We start from the raw sequence: 22442 nt of genomic DNA on the forward strand, positions 1-22442 counted from the left end.
TCTGATGGGAAAAAAAGGCGGATGAGGTAATGGTTGTGCTATTTTCGAAATTGGAACAATAATTTACCAATCAAGTATCCTATTGGTTTAAGCCCAAATGTACCTGCATGTTTGTACAATTAATCAACAAGGATTGATAGTATTATTATTAAAATATCAACATTGTAGTGGAATTTAAACATGATAACAATTTCATTTCATATTCTTAAATTTACCAGTAGTCCAGAGCTAAAAGCTGCTCTCTCACAGATTGACAGTTCTTCTTGGTCATTCTTCAAAAGCCCTCAATTGATATCAAAGGAGTAATAAAATTAAATGTACACAAATATATGGCTTAAAGCAAAAGCAACAAATTATTTTCCAAACAATTGAAATCTGTTCTATTATGTGTGACCTTATATGACTAAGTTGAAGGCATTTATACCTATTTTTTCAATCTTGAATATGAAAGACTGTGATATGATATTATGTCAGCAGTCTAATATCACTGGTTTCCATACATTTGCACAATAATTGCCAATTGGCTCGTTAAAAGACAAAAATAAAAATGTGGCAGAACAGTAAAACTGTGAGGATGCAGCTTTAAATTGGTGTTGCACTTAATATTTTGTGAATACTTTTCTGTTGTTGTACAGGCTTTTAAAATATTTGATCTGAAAATATAATTCCTATTATTTCTGTTGTATTTTATGTTTTCTATTTCAGGCACTGGAATCCGAATGAAATAAAAAAAAGCCATTGTATGAGGATTGACCTGCAATTCATGGAAATCATCTAACACAACTGCAACGCCTACCTTGGGGAAATGAGTGCAAGATGAAAACAAAGCGTTCAGTGAAACATATTGTCATCTCAAATATTTGAAGACTCAATACTGATGTGAAGTTGCAGATAAAAGTCATCTGTTGGCCTGTGATTATTAGATACACCCAGACACATATTTTAAAAGGGTTATATGGTAAAGGATTTATCTACGCTTAAAGTGGTTTTCCTATATTAGTGAAGGAAGATAACTACAAAAACAGAAACAGATGGCATTGGCAGACCAAATAAAGGAGAACTATTTTGTTCAGTTAAATTTTTAAGACTTGGAAAAGCCTTTAATAGGGCACATCCATGCAAATGCCATATTGAAAACTGGGCTCTTTAAAATGTGAAAAGGTGAAAGTGGTTTAGAGGATAAGCCTCAAATCCAAGATTGTGGGTTCAAGCCCCTCCAAGATACTTTCTCATGACCTCAGGAAAAGGATGTCCGTACTTGTTTCTACTTTGGCAACATACTTAAGAGGGGTCACGGACACTACGGACCATGGACATTACGGACCAGACACTACGGACCAGATTTAGGGACATTACGGACCAGATTTAGAAACTTACGGACCATGATTTATAATGTTTTTAAACATTTGTTTTTTTTAATTATTCGCTCATTGGTCTTAAATTTGTTAATAAATACTTGAATATTAGTGCTCAGTATGACAATTATCTTTAATGTAACTGAAAAATCCCATGAAATTCCAATGTTAAACATCAATGTATTTATAATAAAGAGTGCTTAAGAGTGCTTCTGTAAGCTTCCAGCTTGCATAGCAATCTGATTAGGCATAAAATAAGATACTAGCTGAATTGCTGAACAGTTTTTCCATTTGTGTTGATTTGTTTTTCAGTCTGTTGGAATATTAGATATTAATATTCTTTATTAGAAGTGATGAGCTTTGTTTACCGCAACCAATATTTATTTTCTTTATTAAGTTGAATTTAACGAACACATAACATGACTTGTGATTTTACAGATGCATCTTTATTTTGTTGGTTGTATGAGTTTATTTTCTCAAATGATGTAATAAAAGTTATTCTGAATGTCCTTTTTTTTGTTCGAAGAAAATGTATTGAGGCTTGGCATAGCATAGTGTCATCATTAGCATCATCATCATTGTTGTGTGCAAATAAAACATTCAAAACAATATGAGACTTACAGTATCTTTTATAATGAAGACTTAAATTTGTTCTGCAACTTAAAGCCATATATATATATATGGGGATTAAATGCCAGAAAGATTGTGAAGTCTCCCAAAATACTCAATGCACTTAAAAGGGCTTGGCACTGAAATGAAAGTAAAAATGGGAGCAAAACCTAAATTATCCTTAATTTTACATTGGATTGCATACAGATGTGACTATATGGTTTTAAGTTATTGCTTGACTATTCCTTATATTAAAAATAAAGTTAAGGGACATGTTGATCAAAATTGTAATTATTCTTTAATTGTATTATTGCATTTTATGGAGTTGGACATTTAAGAGTCATTGTGTGAAGAGTGATCTTAAGGCTAATTATTCGAAATAGATTAAGTATTAATGAAACAAAATGTCTGGTATACATTGCTGAAAAGCTTAGTAAGAAGGCTAAATATTTGTTCAAAAACATCAATTGAGTATCTTATCAGTTACTGTTTTGGTGTTGTTGTTTTTAATAAAAAATGCCAATTTACTGAAAGATATTGAGACTTGTAATTATTGATTAAGACAAATAGAATGTGTAAAGAAACTTTTAATGAGTGGGTTTCTCCAAAGCCTAGGAGGTAAAGTGAAGCATGTCCTGCCGTGAACAAATACTATTTGAAGACAAGTTCTGTCAACTAAGTGCACCAGTCAATTGTACCCCCCCCCCCGACCCCAGGTCAGAGGGTATACTGGGGTTAAACGAGGAAATGGGCTGTGTTTTTACCTATCAGGTGGCCCTGCAGTGCTGAGTGAATGCGATGGTTTTGTCTTCGCTTCAAATATAGAGGGGAATGGGCCTTAACTAGAGTCACTGGGGTGTGGGGGCATTTTGCACGGATTTTACCATTTTATCATCCGCGTATGGCGGGGATTTTAGCCGGGGTTGGGAAAAGTCAAAGTCCCCGCTATTCCCCAGACCGGGGGGCGTGGTTTCAATTGACTGGTGCATAGCCACATGACCGTATGGTACTACCAATTGAGCTTACTGGGTGGCTAGTCACCGCCCCAACCCAACCCCACACTGGCCACAAAACTGTAAAGCTGACTGGTTGCCAAGCTCACACCCACCCACAACCCACAAATCTCTGCACAATGCAATCAATGATTTTACAGAATAGAAATGTTGTTAGAATGGCAAAGCATGGTGTGAAAAATAACACAAGCAAAGTATGACTTAAAACTTACATTTCATGGGGTAATCGTATGGCTGTTGAGAAATGCTGCCATTTAGTCCATGCATGCATTTAATCCGATGTAATGATTCATGCATGCTATGAACCGTATGATCATTTCAATTACTGTCAAGTACCTTTTCTGTGTGCTCATGATTTTTCTAGAGGAAACAGAGTGCTTTATGTATAAGGAAACATCTAATTTTTCATAAAAAGAACATTCTTTGAGGTTACAATAAATATTTTTTCTTAAACAAGCACATTTAATTTAACACAATCCATTTCCTTGTTGTTACAATGGGCCTTCTTTACGCGGATTGAAAACGGTGTTAATCGCCGGTAGCCGCATCGCACTTTCGTATATCCTTACTACTATTTACGAGGTCTATCTCGAAGCTTGCCGGAGATGGCCGAGTTGTTACGATTGCCTCCGCACCAGAAACACACGTTGAGAAAAAAATAACAAGAATGTAAATCTAGAAGATGTACACGACGTTCAAGCACAATTTCATACTTTGTCCAGAAATGACACAAACACGTTAGTATGGGCAGGAAAAGGGTCATTTGACTAGAAAATGAACATCCTTATACCATTTGCATTTACAGAATAGTATGTTTTTATACTCAGTTCCAAAAGCAATTTCTCAAACCATTTATTTTCAACCATTATAGCAGTAAAACTCTACAGCCAGAGGCGGTATGCCGTCCATTACTGATACTTAATGGTTAAGAGTTCAGTTCACCAACATCGTGAGTAAACTCCATCTACATCAGTCAAATCCTCATTGACGGGTTTTGATTAATTAGACAATGCAATTCGATGTTTTATTTAATGACTGTGACCAAAAGTCGGTCCAACTCTTGGCTTGTACTTTTCATTTTTACATCAATTAATACGAAATGTTCTTGTTTATGACGATTAAGATTTGGTCAATATGTTACAGAATTATTTTTGGAGTGAAATGGCTAATTGAAGTATAATGGAATATCATTTATAACAGAACTTTAGACGCCAATTAGAACTTTTCTACCAAGGCAACATAATATTATTTACCAGTCTTTTTAACGACACCAATCCGAGCTATGCACAGGGATGATGATCGACTGCACCTTCTCATGATAAATAGTTCAGTAATACAACGACATTTTTCTTTAATCTACAAAAAAATCCAGATTTGTACTAACAATTGTGTTGCAAGTTGCAGGCTAAAATTTATACGCATACTTTGTTTAAAAGAATGAGATATTTAGATTAAACTTACTTCATAATGTCTCTCCGCAATTTTGTTTGTTTGGTTGGTTAAGGTGCAGTCGATTCTACTCCCTGTTGCAGGCAACATAACATAATTTTATCGTTATTGCGAGACCGAGCATAACTCTTCTACCCAGGCAATACAATATAGTTCACATGTCGTTCGTACGAGGCCGAGCGGAACTCTTCTAACATATCAACACAGTATAGTTTAGATTTCGTTTTTGTGAGGCCAATGACAACTCTTCTAACCAAGCAACACACTCAAGTTAACATGTCGTTCTTGCGAGGCCGAGCATTACTCTTCTATCACTCAGGCAACACACTATAGTTTACATGGCGTTCTTGTAACGCCAAACAGAACTCTTTCACCTAGGCAACACACTATAGTTTACATGGCGTTCTTGTGACACCAAACAGAACTCTTCTAATCAGGCAACATACGATATTTTACATGACGTTAAAGGACGTCGTTGAAATTGTGTCCAAGCCCTGTGCGCGATTATTTTTGACTTGGAATTGAGAGAGGGCTAGAATTTCAAAATAGTGAAAAATATCAAAATGTTATTTCACTGTTTGAAACAGATGTAATATATCAACTTCTTTGTAATTGTAAATTCCCCATATTTCAGAACCATGCTGTAGAATGAAGAAAACTATATAATCAATTCGTTTTAGTTAGGAGTTATAATCAAGATGATCTTTTCTAAACATAGACAGTAAACTATGATAGGCTTTAAGTGCTTGTTCATGCAATGTTTGTACATCATATTTCATATTCCAAATATAGTGGGAGATATGATTTCACCGAGCCTGGTCCACACAAAATTGTGTCTAGTTTTGCTTTTTATCAAATACACACACTTTTGTCCTAATTACATTAATTTTCAATCCCCATTAGGTGAATAATTATGAACATAACCTAACAATGCTCGTAAGCGATTGGGATTCGTAGGGGAAAAGAGCAATATCATCGACAAACAACATATAACAAAAACAATTCCAAAGCTTCAGTAGTTTTAAAAACCAATCTTCTCACTAATATCATTGATGAATAAAATAACTAACATTGAAGAAAGAGGTTTACCTTGTCTTACACCAGATGATACATCGAACAATTCAGAATTATCCATTCCTCTACAATTCCGTACTCATGATTTGACATTCAAATTCTAATATTGATTAAATCATCCTTAACATTTTACCACTCACACAGGATTTTAATAGTTTTATCCATAAAAACTCATTAGTGACTGTATTTAACGACTTTTCAAAATCAATAAAGGCACAATTCGTTTTTGATTTATCCAATAAAACCTATACAATATAAATCTAATGCAATATAAATATACAATCTGAACTGCTATGGTTATCTCTAAATCCAAATTGTGTGTCATTAAAAAATAGTTCTATTTCCACACCGATCATTTGTTATATAACGTAAGAGTAGAGAAAATATTTGAGCCATTATATTGATAAGAGTGATACATTGATAATTGGAGGGGTCGGTTCTATCACCTTTCTTGAAAATTGGAACAATAATGTCCCATGTCCAAGACTCAGTGTTTAGACATTTTCAACAAGAATACAGACGGAAACTCTGCAAAACTGTTACCGATGATATAGAGGATATTTGTTTATTCAGTGTAAGATCGTATTTTATTTCACGAGTGTCATAGAAAAATGATATTTTCACTGTTGTTTTTTCACTGATAAAACCCCATATTTCATCGAAAAGCATGAAAGAAATCATAATCTAAACGCTGCTTATTAATTCGGACAATGAAAATCTACTGCGCTCACTCTTCCAGCCAAACTTCATCACTGTCAGAAGTCTTCCGGGTGAAACGATCAAGAATTTTCCTAAAGATGCACTCTTACTCCCAAATAAGATTAACTGTAATAATACAATTGTTTTAATATTCCGAAAACGGATGAATAATTGTCAAAAAAATGTTCCATTTGAAGAATACCGAGTTTAATTTAAAAGAAATGGGCATAAAACACGGCCTTTCTACCTTATGAAACTATAGTGGACCAGAGTAAATCTTTTTGCATTCACCAATCATTTAATATGTTTCGCTTTCTGCTATTAAATACACGGTTACAATCTTATTTAGATATTATCCATAAATGCATTATTTAGTAAGTAGTTAAAGGTTCATCAGTCAAAATTGATGTTTGATATACATGTTTATGTATTGATTTTGAATGAGAGTTTCACTGGCAAATTTGTTCACAATACTATTAGTCTTTACAAACCAATACTAGTGTGTAAGTATGTAAGTAATGTTTGCATTTTGTCGCTTAGGTTTCACAACATACACATCTCAAACCTGCCACAAGATGCTAATTTTCCTTTGCGATATACTCTTATTTATATTACGAGCAGATAGATAGTGTGCGTGCTTGCACAATATTTTACGCAATAATTTGAACGATTGGTTTAATATGTATATGTTAGAGTTCAGTTTGGTGATAACAAAAACATGGAACGACCGCAGCGAGGCCTCAGGCCGAGAAAGCTCGAAACATTTTCTGTAGGTCGCCGAAATGAGCTCTATCTTATTTGGAGTTCGCACTAAGTAGACCCATTCGCTCCGCCCGTTGTTAAGTCACGTGGTATTTTGGCGCGAAAGTTAAACCGCCCAGGCGTAAATTTCATTAAATGAGTGTCGTGCAATGGTAAATTGTCGCGGCTTTGTGAATATTTTATTAAACCAAATAAAATTGATTGATATTTGTACCAAAATGGAAAAGCACTCAAGATGAACGTTTAATAATCGTTTGATAATCAACAAAATGTTGATATTTAGGCTATTAGAATTAGGCCATCATTTTTTAATAATCTGATTTACAAACCCGCCGACCCAAGTTTTTGCTAAAATGAAATAAAAATAAAAGAGATCATCAACTGTTGAAGAAAAAAGGAAGAAAAAATGCATTCTTCGACTAGTTTTAACGAATTCGCAAAACATATCCGCATTTCGAGTATCGATGCCGTGTTTTAGTATAACCATCAAGGGAGGTGACTCTGAATATCGTCTGCAATGGCGGCATCGTCAGCTGCTTGTTATTTTAAAGTGAAAACAATCCTCAACAAAACAGAAACATCGACAATCCAGGCCATCAACCTTAACCAATCGTTGTCGGAGTTCGCATCTGCTTATTTAGCAGACAAAGACGTCCATATCGAGCGTGTGGCCGGGGATGATGCGGACACGGATTTAAACACGCCGTTCTGGGTTCTGAATGATTTCGGATAATTGAATTTTAAAAAATACACGCCTTTTCATTTAGAGAAATATTCCAGTTGAAACTTTTTACAAAACGCAATTTATTATCGGGATTAACAATGATGCAACGACTACGAGTTAATATTTCCCCAAATTAATGCGAGTTAGGCTGAGAGTGAGATGAATATACGGTACTGATGACCCTGAATACAGATGGGCTATGAATAACATTATTTAAAGTGACGAGTTTACGGACATTTGAATGGATTCATTTTTAATTAAAAAAACAAAACATATCAAAGAAGATGATGGAGCCATTTGATGTAAAACTGTTTCTATTTACATGTTTATCAAACTTCATGACAGATATTGACTTGTGATTTGGATTTACACACTAACTGTGATGACATCATTACTTTCCCACTTTTTGGGTCACGTGCAATTAATGCTGTCTAGACCACAAGCAAAAGATGGTGGTGCAGTTACAATTATAAATTTACATCAACTGTACTATACAGTTAAGTGCACCATGCAGGCAGTCTAGAGACGTTTGTTAACATATTGTCTCTTCTTTTTGGTACATTTCACTTGGTGACTTTGGAGCTTGGTATCACGAGTAATTGAAACAACTGATCAATGGGATGCATGACATTGCATTACATTTCAAACAAAACCAATCCACAATTCATACAGTATTGAAGCAACTACAGAATGTTTAGGTTTCTTCTCAACTGAAAGATTTTCCAACTTAACAATGATTGAATGTTTTTTAAAAAGTCATTTTTTGTAGACCACAAAAAAATCGGTCAATGGCGCTACCGGGAATTGAGCATGGGTCTACTGATTGCCATGTCATTTTCATGTAAATGTAACTGATTATAATTATTATATTGATCTATAATGTATTATTGTATATTTTAAAAATTATTTCCAGGCACGTAATCGAACCAAGTATTTGTCAAGCTAGAGCAGAATCTGTCGTGCTCACTGTGTTGACATAGACTCAATTTTATTTGTCCACATAACCTAAATTAGCTATTCTTTACCGTTTTAACAGAATTAACTCCCATTATATTGAGTGAATAGCTAATCCTCTCATAGTAACAATATTTGGACAAGACATCAAATAATTAAATTTTTGTATGTTGGATGTGTGATATAGTAATCTGACAAATACTTAGAACGAAGGTTTGAATATGACAATGCAACAGTAATGTAAACTTATGGTACATGTACGGTAATTGCCATATTAGAATTTGATAATGTTAGGCATGTGTCATATGAATATTGTTTTTACAAACTTCTTTTGTGAAAAGCTTTTGTTGTACAATGTTTGTATATTAGTATAAACACTGACCATGATTCTTTGTATATGTACATATGTTTGTGTATAGGCCGGTGGCCATTAGCCAATAAATAAATATATATATATGCATGCATGTATATTTAAAATGAGAATATATTATTTTTGCTGATAGCATTTAATGTTATATCCTCAGTATACCAGGGGAATCTTGTTAATATGTTGAAAAAATGACAAAATGTATATGTTACAATGTTTATTCTAGTCAAAATACCAATAGTAAGGCTTTGGTACATCTCTTGTTATGACTACATAATTTTCTAACATCATTTTAGCTTGTCTGAGTTAAAATATTAACAAACACTAGTTTGTTTGTGAAGATTTTTATTTTGCAAGCACATGTAGTAAGTTCTATAACATGTAATAAGAGATTAGACTGTGGAAGGTGGACTTTTATATGAATTGTGCCAACAGTGCTGAAATCTGGACGTCAATATTTGTTTCAATAGGTTTAAAAACCGTTTACCATCTAGACAGTCTATTAAAATGTTCTTATGACTCAGTAAGTATGACAAGTTCTTAACAATGCACTTCAGATAATGCAGACCTTTTTGTCTCTTATTCAGCAGCTTTTTACCTAAATGCTGTCAAACTTTCTCAGTGTACAGTTTTCTGTTTCATTCTTTGTACACTAACATATCTGAAGTGAAGTAAAGTACTTTACTGTGTATGTATTGAATGTGTGGTCAACATTTATGACCAATCTGTTGGTTGATATTGTAGACCACTTTGTGAGATTTTGATGTCATTATGTTCAGTTATTTCACAAAGTCTGTAGTTATACTGCTACAATACTTACAATATACAGTATACCTCACTTTGCGACCACCCTGGGGATCCTTTACAACTGATCTTATTATTGAGGTGGCCTAAATAACGACCTTAAATGAAAGAGCTTAATTTGGAAAATGGACTTGAACATTGTGTTCTTAATTTTGAGGTGGTCTTATTATTGAAGTGGTCTTTAAGGGAGGTTTTACTGTATCTGAAATAGCTGATGTTTTATGTCACCTTGAACTGCTACATAGAACATTAATTTTGAGTTGTTATGAATAAGAGAAAGTTTACCATTCACTATTGGTAATAGTGCATTACAACCTAAGTAAAATCAAATAGTTTGCAATATTTGTTTGACTGCTGTTTAACTTGATGTTAGCGAGTATTTCATCTGAAATGTCATTCTTGTTTTACAAGTTCATGTTACAATAAGCCAAAACATGTTTCTTCATTCAATTTATTTTGTACAATTCAATTGTTAATCCATTCCAAATCCTAATCTAGCTTCAATCTACAAGACTTGAAAAAAAGCATATATTGAGCAAATTTGTGTTGTGAAGTAAAATAGTGTTTTATTATACATTTCTGTGGTTATTATGGACACAAAACATGCATATACATGATATATAGCTCTATAAACAGGCATTTTGGGCTGAAAATGATATAAATGAAAATAAATTTTATGCTTCCTCTCGGTACATTTATTTTTATTTTTTTTGTACTACTGCTCACTTTTTCAGCTTTTATTTTTATTTTTATTTCGCCCCCTCGACTCAACATTTTTGAAAAAAATCTTGTAAATCAGATAATAAAAAAATGATGGCCTAATACATCATGATACATGATTAAAATAGTAAACGCAATCATGTTGTTGTCTCATCTGTGTTTCCTTGTTTAAAAATAGCGCATAATGGTTTCCCAGTTTAATAATATCTGCTTATGAGTACAGATAAATATACCGACGCTATTTTCAAACTTAAAATGGAGACGTGGTAGACATCTCCAGTAAATTTCGAATCGGACAAATGCACAAAAACTGCCATGAAAAGATGCATGTGTCGTAAGCGATGTGGTACATCAGTAAGGTATATTTAATGCGTTGAACACAACGATGTCAATTTTATGTAGGCTTTTGATGATTTTCTTTTTTCATCTGGTTACTAGTCCCTTTAAGTCATAGAATTCGTTTTTAGACAGTGGGGGAACATTTTAATTATTTTTAGACTTTTTAATTTGATCACTCGACCCTTTATGCATAGTCTTCGAAAAAGAAGGTAGATAATAATACTTAAATGCGGAAAAAAACTAACTATGCTATTGTAGACCGGCTAGCTACCCGCTGCCACGTCATTTGATACGCTAGACTCATTGGTAAAATAAGGGCATTTATGTATGCCACAGATGTAAGGCATTATACAGCACACTACTATTATAATAAAGGGATTCATTTTCTCACCTTAGTAACATGTAAACACAGATCGTTTTTGTTGATCATTATTGGCACGATTTTGCTCAGTAGAAAGTGGTAGGATTACTGATTTGAAGATCCAATAAGGTAATTTCATTTAAATCATTTACTGTTTTATCAGGGCCAAATACAATTTAAAGACAATTTACTGTACAATATCTTCTCTTTACAATAACCCCCCCCCCCCCCCCAAACACTTGTCATGTTTTTTTCTGAAATGACTCCAGGATCAGCGTGGAAACGCAGTGTCCGCGAACATTTCATTTTTGAGTAGTGTACAACGTTGCTATAGCAAATAAAATAATACCCGAAAGCGATGTCTTAATAGCTAGTAATCATAAGCAATAACATGCACACTTTTGTCCCGGATTATTGCAATGTGTCATGAGCTACACACCATGATTAAAATATTTTTTTATATATTAATATTATATTTGATATTTTTGCAAACTTCCTTTGAATTGTTCTTAATATTTTTTTACTCTTGTACGCTGGTCAGGGATAAAAAATGATTCATAATTATGCGGCCGACCTTGACGTTTGTTTTGATCTACATTTTAGCTATTTATATACGCCGAATGTACTTTACTACTGCAGACTATAAAAAGATAATGGACAAAGATCTCTTACAAAAGAATTGATTTCAAAACTCCATAATTGTATGGCTTTGCATTGAGCGGATTTGAAAAGAATTATTCGTTGTGGCCTTGTACTGGCAGAGAAGAGTTGAGGAATTGTAGGGTAAAATTCATACCGTGTGGCATAGGAAGCACAGTAGCAGGACAGACAATTGTTTAAAGTAACTCGCTCGTGGTTCGTAAAATGCACTTTTGTTTTAATTACGAAATAAAGTGTGGCAAATCTTACGGAGTGTTAAAACAAAAATACCAAAAGCTGGAAGCCATCAGCAAATGTTGATATTTGCTCAAATATCGTCTTTGAAGACCACAATGTTGAAAATGTATTACGGTTGTGTTGTTGCGTGATTGGTTGATGGACAATATCACGTAATCTTATCAATGTATCCTTAAGAGGTCAGCATATCCTGTGGCGGATCCGTGGTCTGGTGGTAACACATTTGACTATCAATCAAGGGGTCGCAGGTTTGATTCCACGTCTCATCACTAAAAATACTTATCGTCTTCCCGTAGGGACGTTAAATGGGCGGTCCCGTGTGACAAAGGTATACCCTGGTGCACGTTAAAGAACCAGGGTAGCTCTAACCAGGGTTACATTCTGTCTGTGTACTGTGCTCCAACAACCTAAAATGACTAACAATCTTAACGGAGCACTCGCCGAAAGGGCAAGGCCCGAGTGCGAGTACAAATAAGCTTACACACGTCAACATATCCACCACTTTTGTTAAAGGTCCGGTGACCGTGTGGACTAGCCGACTGTTTTTTACTTTTATCTTGACTTTACCGGCGTGGGTTCGAAGCCAACTAAAAACCAAAATACTGTTTTATGCTATAACTGTATTTTTATCTGCAATCAAGATATCATAGAGTAAAATAATGATAAAATAAGTGTTTTCAGACGCATTATCGGGAAAACTAATTTCTAGTCCAAAAACATGAGTGAGTAACTTTAAAGCTGCACTCTCACAGACTGAACGTTTTAACAACTGTTTTTATTTTTTTGTTGTGGAACGACCCAACTTGTTCGAAATGTAAACCAGTCATTTATAACTGCTGACAAAAAACAGACCGCAGATTTTTGTATTGATGTTCAAAAAATGTTTTGAATTTTTCTTAAACTGTATGGTTTATGACATTGAACATTAATTTTGGAACGAAAATATGAAAATCTACGATCTGATCTTTTGTCAGCAATCTTTTATTTAATACTGGTTTGCAGATATTTACGCAAAAAAATGGCTCATTCTCAGACAAAAAATAAAAAAGTTGTAAAAATGGTAAATCTGTGAGAGTGCAGCTTTAAAAGTAAGGGCGTTTACGATATTTTTTCGTATTTTTTGTTTCCTCAATAAAACCAGCATACTCGTGCATATATGATTTACATAGGAGGAAATATCGGACTAAAACGAAAAACAAGACTGAAAAGTAGAACTTGTCTGTCAAAAGTCATATCTGATCATAACTACACTTAATTATTACTTTCATATCACACAAATAAATTTATATATACTCTGGGCGGCGTTTCCTTTTGAGCGGTTTTGGTCCACCCAGATATGTTTTTCGGATAACTTTTCTAAATTACCTTTTGAATAACTTAGCAATATTTATGGCATTTTAATAATTGCCCGTTTTTCATTCAAACGGTGTTTGTTTGTTTTCCTTCAATCCATATTAGTTCGACTTCCCTGTACATAACGTAACTCTGACCTTGGACAATTACATAAATGCAATTTTATGCAAACATAAAATTATTTATGGCCGTTGTACAATTTATTTCGGTACGTGCGTGGTACGGGATTTAGGCAATATCTCGGGAATTAGCTATACGGGTACTTTATCCCAGGAGCCAATCAATTTCCCCCTTTTTGTGCCACGTGACGCTACAGGCCAATCAGAATGCTTCTGCCATTCTTCTTTGTTCTCTCTGGCATATGCTTAGCGCTCGCCAGTCTCTGGAATATATTTTTACCACCACCTCCCCACCTTCTCCATTTTATTTTTTCTTTCTAATTTTATGGACGCTCTTTCCAAGGTCTACCTTGTTTTCTTTTCTCCGTTTCTTTCACTTACCGCCTCCTACCTTAAGCTATACCAATTGTTGTTGTAATTGTTTTGAATTTCTGGGCAACGTTTTGTATTTTCCATTGCCTTATACCTACTGGTCTTCCGAATGTCTTCACCCAACTTTGTTAATTTTGAGATTTCATGTTGTTTTTGTAATTGTATGTTTTTATTATCTGACCAAACTTTGTTAATTTTGTGATTTCATGTTGTTTTTGTAATTGTATGTTTTTATTATCTGACCAAACTTTGTTAATTTTGAGATTTCATGTTGTTTTTGTAATTGTATGTTTTTATTTTCTTACCACTTTGTTAACATATGCATTTAGGGGTGGGCGGTTTTGGTACACCCAGATATGTTTTTCAGACAACTTTTCTAAATTACCTTTTGAATAACTTAGCAATATTTATGGCATTTTAATAATTGCCCGTTTTTCATTCAAACGGTGTTTGTTTGTTTTCCTTCAATCCATACTAGTTCGACTTCCCTGTACATAACGTAACTCTGACCTTGGACAATTACATAAATACGGTTTTGAATATACCATTACGGAGCGAGTATATACAGTCTCGTTTAAAATATCTTCAATTTAAAAAAAAATCAGTCCATACAAATCGAAACCATCAAATATTTCCTGTAAACCTAATTCTCGTAAACTTGCAGTGAACTAAGCTAAACGTAGGATGGTTTATTGTGAGGCCCAGATGTTGATCTTGTCTTAATAAATATCTTGCCTTACAAGAAATGATTTGTATTCGCAAACAATTGTGTCCCAGAACTGATTTCAACGGAGCGGAAATTGTTACCGCTTTGGTCTGCCTTTAAACGTACTTGTTCCCACGAATGAAACCTTGAGCTTAATACGTAAAAGCAAACCCTTTTTAAGTTTCAATTTTTGTTAAAAAATGGGCCGAATATTCACTTGCCCCAGGGTGAATTAAATACAACCACAACTCGTAAGACCTTAGGCTATTCACCCGAGGGTGATTTAAATACAACCACAACTCGTTTGACCCTAGGCTATTCACCCGAGGGTGATTTAAATACAACCACAACTCGTTAGACCCTAGGCTATTCACCCGAAGGAGATTTAAACACAACCACAACTCGTTAGACCCTAGGCTATTCACCCGAGGGAGATTTAAACACAACCACAACTCGTTAGACCTTAGACTTTTCACCCGAGGGAGATTTAAATACAACCACAACTCGTTTGACCCTAGGCTATTCACCCGAGGGTGATTAAAATACAACCACAACTCGTTAGACCCTAGGCTATTCACCCGAGAGTGAATTAAATACAACCACAACTCGTTAGACCCTAGGCTATTCACCCGAGGGTGATTTAAATACAACCACAACTCGTTAGACCCTAGGCTATTCACCCGAGGGTGATTTAAATACAACCACAACTCGTTAGACCCTAGGCTATTCACCCGAGGGTGATTTAAATACAACCACAACATGTTAGACCCTAGGCCATTAGTCTATTCACCCGAGGATGATTTAAATAAATCTCTAAGTTGAATTCAATAAACACAACTCGTTAGACCTACGCGATTCACTTTAGGTTGAATTAAATAGAAATACAACTTTATGCCACCTGTATACCGATAAGAAAAACACGAGAATCGTGATAATTATTTACAACTCACGACACAAATATATTTAAAAAAATACATACATGTATCCTGTCACTTGCATACAATTCGGTCCAATAACAAGGTGTCGTGTTAAGTTTAGTTGATTAGGACAGTTGGCCACGTGATGTTTATCTACAGTCAGTTGGTCATGTGACCGCGTAAACTGACTTTTTTCTATAATGAAATGTCCGAGGAAAAGCACAAAACATGCTTAAGTATATTATCAATAGTCCGCCAACCACCGACCTCAACAATCCCTCGCCCATAAAGTCCCATCACTCTGCATAATAATGACACTGGCAATACAATCGACTAGAAAATCTATATGTAATGTGAAAAAGGTAATATATAGATGTGTTAAGAAGTGAACATATTTATGTAGCATGTTCCTCTGATATTTATACCTCTGTTAAACTCTTCATGCATTGAATGAAATAAAGATTCGTTCATTCCGGAGCTTATTTTAATATTTCTTCCATAATATTTAAGACGCCCCAGCCCTGACCAACCATGTACTGCCGCTATCGGAGTTTAATCAACCCCTACTCGTTCGGCTACCCGAGTTACTCTTATGGATACAACTTCGGCGGGAGCGGCGGCGGCGGCGACAATGACTCCAGTTCCGGTGGATACAGTTCGCCCTTCTGGAATGAGTACTATTACGGGCGGGCGCGGCGGACGCCATACTACTGGGTGCGGGACAGTTTATTTTGCAGACGCGGTCGAGGAGGGCGCCATGCATCGGAAGATAAACCCAAAGAAGAGAGGCCCGGTAGGTCAATTCGTTATTACAGATATAGATGCAAATGTGTTATAACTGATGACAGTCGAAACCCACTGACTTCGTCCTAAAACATCGATTAAACAAACGTTTCCGCCATTCAAAAGTATTTCTTGCATGAGAATGTCCATATGATTGATGTATGCATGTATTTCTTCAACCTTGTGGTCAAGGATAACCCGTGATAGTGCATGCATTTATTTCTAATGAGTCCATTTGTTTATGCTGAAGGGACAGCACGCGGAAAGGGCAGTTGTGGGATACAAGGAAGTCTGGGTGCGATTCTCTAGCTCCTTTCAAAGAGACCCCTTGGTCCTTGTCCGTACACGGTGTAAAGCACCGAAGAACGAATTACAACCAGTACTGAGTAAACTTTTTCCAAGCACTGCACTTAAAATGTCAAGCGGCAGGCATTAGATCTACTTGTACAAACTTTTAACGTCTTTCGATATGACCGGTCCAGGGATCGAACTCATGTCCTCCCGCTCCAAACCCAGATGCCTTAACCACTCGGCCACGGAGACGATATGTTCGTGTGTTAATTCTATTGAATATATCGATATTAAACAGTTATATATACACTTTGGAAATGTCATAATATTCCTTTTTTATTTCCATGAATTGTTTATGTGTATGTATGTCTTCTGTGTATTGACAATACATTGAAAACATGTACAGACATTGACAAGGTCAACCTTGTAAAGGTTTTTTTATTGCTTTGTTGTAAAACTCTCCCTAATGCGTTACATGTTGCCCCGCCTGCGATGTGTTATGGTGTTTTCCATGGTTACACTCCTTTGTTACGTTTTTGGCGTAGAGACTCCACCGAAACCCGTGCGACCGGAACCGCCAAAGGTTGAGCTGGCCAAGAAGATAAATGTCTTGGACATTGATCTGCACATCCCGGAAAACACGCTAAAACACAAGTAGATACCTTTTTTCGTATTTGATGTAAAGATATCAAGACATTTATGCATCTGTTTTATTTGTTTGCGTAGTTGGCCAATGATGATCGAGGTTATTTCAATTTACGATTACTTAATTTCTGAAGCTCGATTTAAATTACGAAGTGTTAATATTTTTACTCATTTGTGTTTCCCTCAGTAACTGTAACGAATGTGTAATAAGAATGTACGAAAAGCCCGGCGCGTGCACGCAAGCACGCACGCACGCACGAACACACACACACGCACACAAACACACACACACAGGCTCGCGCGCACACACACAACGGAGATGATCGAGTTGTTACGATTCCTTTTGTCCATATCCAGAACTGATGACTACAGGCGGACGAAGGAGCGGAAGGTTGACGGCAATGAACTTCCGGCTGAGCTCGTTATCAGGCGCGGAGATAGCTTCAAGGTCACTTTGAAACTTGACAGGCCATACAGCAACGAGAAAAATGACGTCAAAATCAACTTCGCTTTGGGTGAGAATAGTTTACTACTTGCATACAGACATAAATGTAGTGTAGATTTGTTTAATAATAGTTTTACTTGTACCGAAAGTGACTGGGTTTAAAATCTGAAACTATTTAAGATTTTCTTATACCGCACATTGTTACCTATGCAGGCACAGGGGCAGAAACATCTATTTTATGAAAAAAATAGTTCTCTTCTGCCCCTGTGTTTGCAGAGTTTGTTTCCAAATACAGTTGTTTTGAACCCCATAACCTACGAAAGGTCATTAGCTTGAATAACTCATCGATATTGTCCAAGCGCCGCGGCGTGGATGGACACAGCCAAAGGACTCGTTTATACAGTGTTTATTTTCAACAGCTTGATGTTCATTTTTCTAAGGCGAAAATCCCCTGCCGACACGTGGAACGGAAGTGGAGTTTGATGTGGATGAAACTGGAAATGGAACGTTCAAGGCCGACGATTGGGGCGCCAATAAGCTCAAGCAGAACGGAAACGACATCTCCCTACAGGTACCTTTTTTAATGAAACATTGTCATTGTAGATGCCTTTGATCAAGTTTATATCTTATAAAATCATGCTGATGTGTTACGCTTATAAATGACACATTGATTCAACAATTCAACCAACGATTTTCAGGTCTATACAGGTGCCTTATCAATGACATAACGAATAATTGCACACACACATGCATACATTCGTTACGTTTAAACAAAAGAATGCATCCGAAACCTTTGATTATGAGTTAATGCGTTTATAAATGAGTGTTTTCGACTAGCGATTATAGACTTGCCTACCCTTCACTTCATAAAATACTTGGTGATAGACCAAGACGGGATACAGATATCGTTGTGCTAGGTCGAAGATTTGAAGTAGTAGAGACAATTAAATATTTGTGTGTTACTTTTCAAAGAAAATAAACTTTGTAAAGGCAAACAACAAGATGTTATTGATCAAGTGAAAAAGGCCTTATTTAGCTAGTTTGTTAAAATTATAAACTTATTACCAGTTGATTGTCAATTGAAACTGTTTGATAATGTTGAACCAATTGTGTTATATGGCTGTGAAGTTTGGGGTTTTGGTGATCTAAGCTCAATAGAAAAAATACATACTGATAGAATGGAACTTATTTTAAAAGTAAAGAAAAGTACACCGCATATTATGCTCTATGGTGACTAAGGTATACTCCCACTTAATATATTGCTATTAAGAATTGGATTTTAGGATTCTGGTTTACTTTATCTCAAAACAATAACAACTTATATTCGATATTATATAAACTACTTTATAAATAATTCGATAAAAAAGCAATACCCATGGCTAGACAATGTTAAACATATCTTTAATGAATGTGGACACTGAGCTTTATATGAAAAAAACTGCATTATCATGGTGCACAAGAATATTTTTAATTTTTAATGAAATATATCTAAAAGAGAAATACAAACAGACTTGGAGTAGTGTTCTAAATGAGAAAAAAGTTACAATGCTAGTATTTACAGAACTGATTATAAATTGAAGAGTATTTTAATTCGAAACATGTTAATACGTACTACCTCTCATAATTTTTAGACTTGGTAATTTCAATGCCTTTCGGAAAGGATATGGTATTGAAGAAGAATGCACTTTATGTGACCAAAATGATATTGGCTCATCGCCGTTGTATTTGCAAGCTCGATTTAGACACAATATCAACAATTTATGTTTCCAACGGATTATGTGTGAAAATGATTGCCAAAAGCTGATTAAGATATGCACAATCATCTCGGTTGTATTTTAAACTTTAAAAAATCCAACTAGCCTGATCTTATTTTCTTTTTAAATAGTTTTGCTATAACTGGTTGTTTGCTCCTTAAATGTACTTTATGTATTTTCATATTCAAATACGATATACTGTAATATATGACCCCGAGAGCATGGTTTATTAACCTGTATTAGTAATTTTATAATATTATGTCATATGTAAATATGCCATGTCTCCCTCTATCCATCCACAAGTTGATCGGTAAACTTGTTACTTGTAATTTGTATAGATATTCGTGCCTGCAAACTGTATTATCGGCGAGTGGACGATGTCGGTGAAGAGCTACTCTTTCGGGAAGGACAAGGACGGTAACGACACCACCCTCGTCTTCCGGTACGAGCTGGACACGGATATAGCCATACTATTCAACCCTTGGTGCAAAGGTAAGTGTACCATTGGTACGTTCTTCGAGGAGTTCATGTAAAAGTCTGCCAGGCTATTGCTATAGTTATAAGATTCCGCACATATTTAAGGAATCAATTGCGCATTCATTAGATGTACTTATATTTACACCAATAGTTCATTATTTCATTTAAGAATTGTTAAAAAAATACTTCATTTCATTGAAGAAATCCTTACATTTATACTTTCTCATCCATTCTGTTACTAGAACGACCCGACCGTAACCGGAAACAGAATTAACAGTTTATTGAATGACGTCATAATAACGCGGGAAAAGATCAACCACTTGAAATCACCTTTAAACGTAAAACTGAAACACTAAAGGCAACAATTCATTTAACATATCATAGGTTAACACTTTCTAAAATGTTGATTTAGTCTTGCGGGACCTGCTGACACAAATAAAAAAATAACAAGATAAACAATTTCCATGTAAAATGTATATTGTTTTGCGGTGATTCGCGATCCGAACATATCCGAAGATGTTGCGTTTATCAGATGCTAATACACGGTTAACCATGGCTTTTGGATGATAATTGCCCCAGTGGGAAGAATAAATGTGTGCTGGAAAATTTTCAAAGTTCGGATTCTGGATAAAATGTCCATTCAACTATACACTTCATTAACTAATTAAATCTGAAATTTCCTATATCGATATTATCTAATTTATTGACACTAAAGACGTTTTCTTACTCATGTATCCGTTTTAAATTCAGCTAAACTGAAAGTAGTTATTGCCATATTGATAAACACGAAAATTACCCTAAAGAAAATTTACCAGCAAGATAAAACATATCGTGTAGAAATCGGCACATCGAATCGACAGACTACTGATAACTTGAGTCAAAACATGTGTATTAAACAGTTCAATATATGGCCGCGCGGGGCCAATGAGTGATAATAGCCCCGGAGTGTTGATAATGGCCCTCTTTAATGAAGTGTATAGGTGAATGGACATTTTATCCATATTTCGAACTTTGTAACCTGTGTATTAATCTATAAATAAATGCTATCAGTGATAATAGATGCCGGCATAAAAACAGCAGCAGCAACATCAACAGCAGCAACAACAACAACAACTACGGCAAACAAAAAAAACACGAAAATCCGGTCTACCTATTTGCCAGCATAGTTACATTTCAGACACAACCAAATAATTAAGAATATTTGTTCACCGTCCCACCCAAACTAGATGACGGCACGTACATGGAGAAGCGGAAACCGGCGGACCCGGAGAACTCGGATGAGACGTACGACTTGGATGAGTACGTGCTTAACCCTTCCGGTTGCGTCTACCAGGGGAATGCTTTCACACGCGGGGCTAAGCCGTGGAACTTCGGACAGGTACGACTATGCACATTGACAAACTGTGAAAAACGAACAAGCGTTTGTGTCCGCTCGATTATCTCTCTTTAGCTTCTCGGCTTTTCGAAGTAGTAAGCCTAGTTGATGTCCGCATGGTATCAATGTCAACGCCATAATAAGTATGTCGTCGACATTGATACCATGCGGTCGGCGTCATTACTATTGCATTGTACTTGATACCACGTAATTGGCGTCATAGGTACTGCATTGTCATAAAAACAGCGTGGTCGGCGTCGTAAGTATAGCATTGTCCTTGATACCGTGTGGTCGGCGTCTTAAGTACTGTATTGTCCTTGATAGCGCGTGGTCGGCGTTTTAAGTACTGCATTGTCCATTATACCGCTTGGTCGGCGTCATAACTACTGAATTTCCCTCGATACAGCGTAGTCGGCGTCATAAATACTGCATTGTCCTCGATACCGCGTGGTTGGCGTCATAAGTACTGCATTGTCATTGATACCGCGTGTTCAGCATCATAACTACTGCATTGTCCTCGATACCGTGTGGTCGGCGTCATAAGTACTGCATTGTCCTTGGAACAGGTCGGCGTCATGAATTCTGCATTGTCCTTGATACCGTGTGGTCGCGTCATATGTACTGCATTGTCATTGACACCGTGTGGTCGGCGTCATAACTACTGCATTGTCCTCGATACCGTGTGGTCGGCGTCATAAGTACTGCATTGTCCTTGGAACAGTGTGGTCGGCGTCATGAATTCTGCATTGTCCTTGATACCGTGTGGTCGACGTCATAAGTATGCGTTGTCCTTGATACCGCGTGGTCGGCATCATCACTACTGCATTGTCCTTGAAACCATGCAGTCGGCGTATTAAGTACTGCATTTTCCTTGATACCGTCTGGTCGGCGTCATAAGTACTGCATTGTCCTTGATACCGCGTGGTCACGTCATAAGTACTGCATTGTCCTTGATACCGCCTGGTCGGCTTCATAAATACTGCATTGTCCTGGATACTGTGCAGTCGGCGTCATAAGTATTACATTGTCCTTGATACCGCGTGGTCGGCGTCATAAGTACTGCATTGTCCTCGCTACC

The 22442-nt window shown here is 36.0% G+C and overlaps 1 protein-coding gene across 1 annotated transcript in view; it reads left to right on the forward strand.

Moving 5' to 3' along the window:
• The first annotated feature begins 11255 nt into the window (after positions 1-11255).
• The window catches only part of LOC128243796 (protein-glutamine gamma-glutamyltransferase K-like), a 32023-nt gene continuing 20836 nt past the window's right edge, over positions 11256-22442 (forward strand). The window contains exons 1-7 of the mRNA XM_052961745.1: positions 11256-11359; positions 16105-16387; positions 17214-17322; positions 17671-17828; positions 18199-18329; positions 19851-20004; positions 21216-21367. Coding sequence (XP_052817705.1) covers positions 16126-16387; positions 17214-17322; positions 17671-17828; positions 18199-18329; positions 19851-20004; positions 21216-21367 — 966 coding nt within the window. The 5' untranslated portion in view covers positions 11256-11359; positions 16105-16125. The remainder of the gene's footprint in view (positions 11360-16104; positions 16388-17213; positions 17323-17670; positions 17829-18198; positions 18330-19850; positions 20005-21215; positions 21368-22442) is intronic.

This window comes from Mya arenaria, chromosome 8, assembly GCF_026914265.1.
Source record: "Mya arenaria isolate MELC-2E11 chromosome 8, ASM2691426v1".
NCBI lineage: Eukaryota > Metazoa > Mollusca > Bivalvia > Myida > Myidae > Mya > Mya arenaria.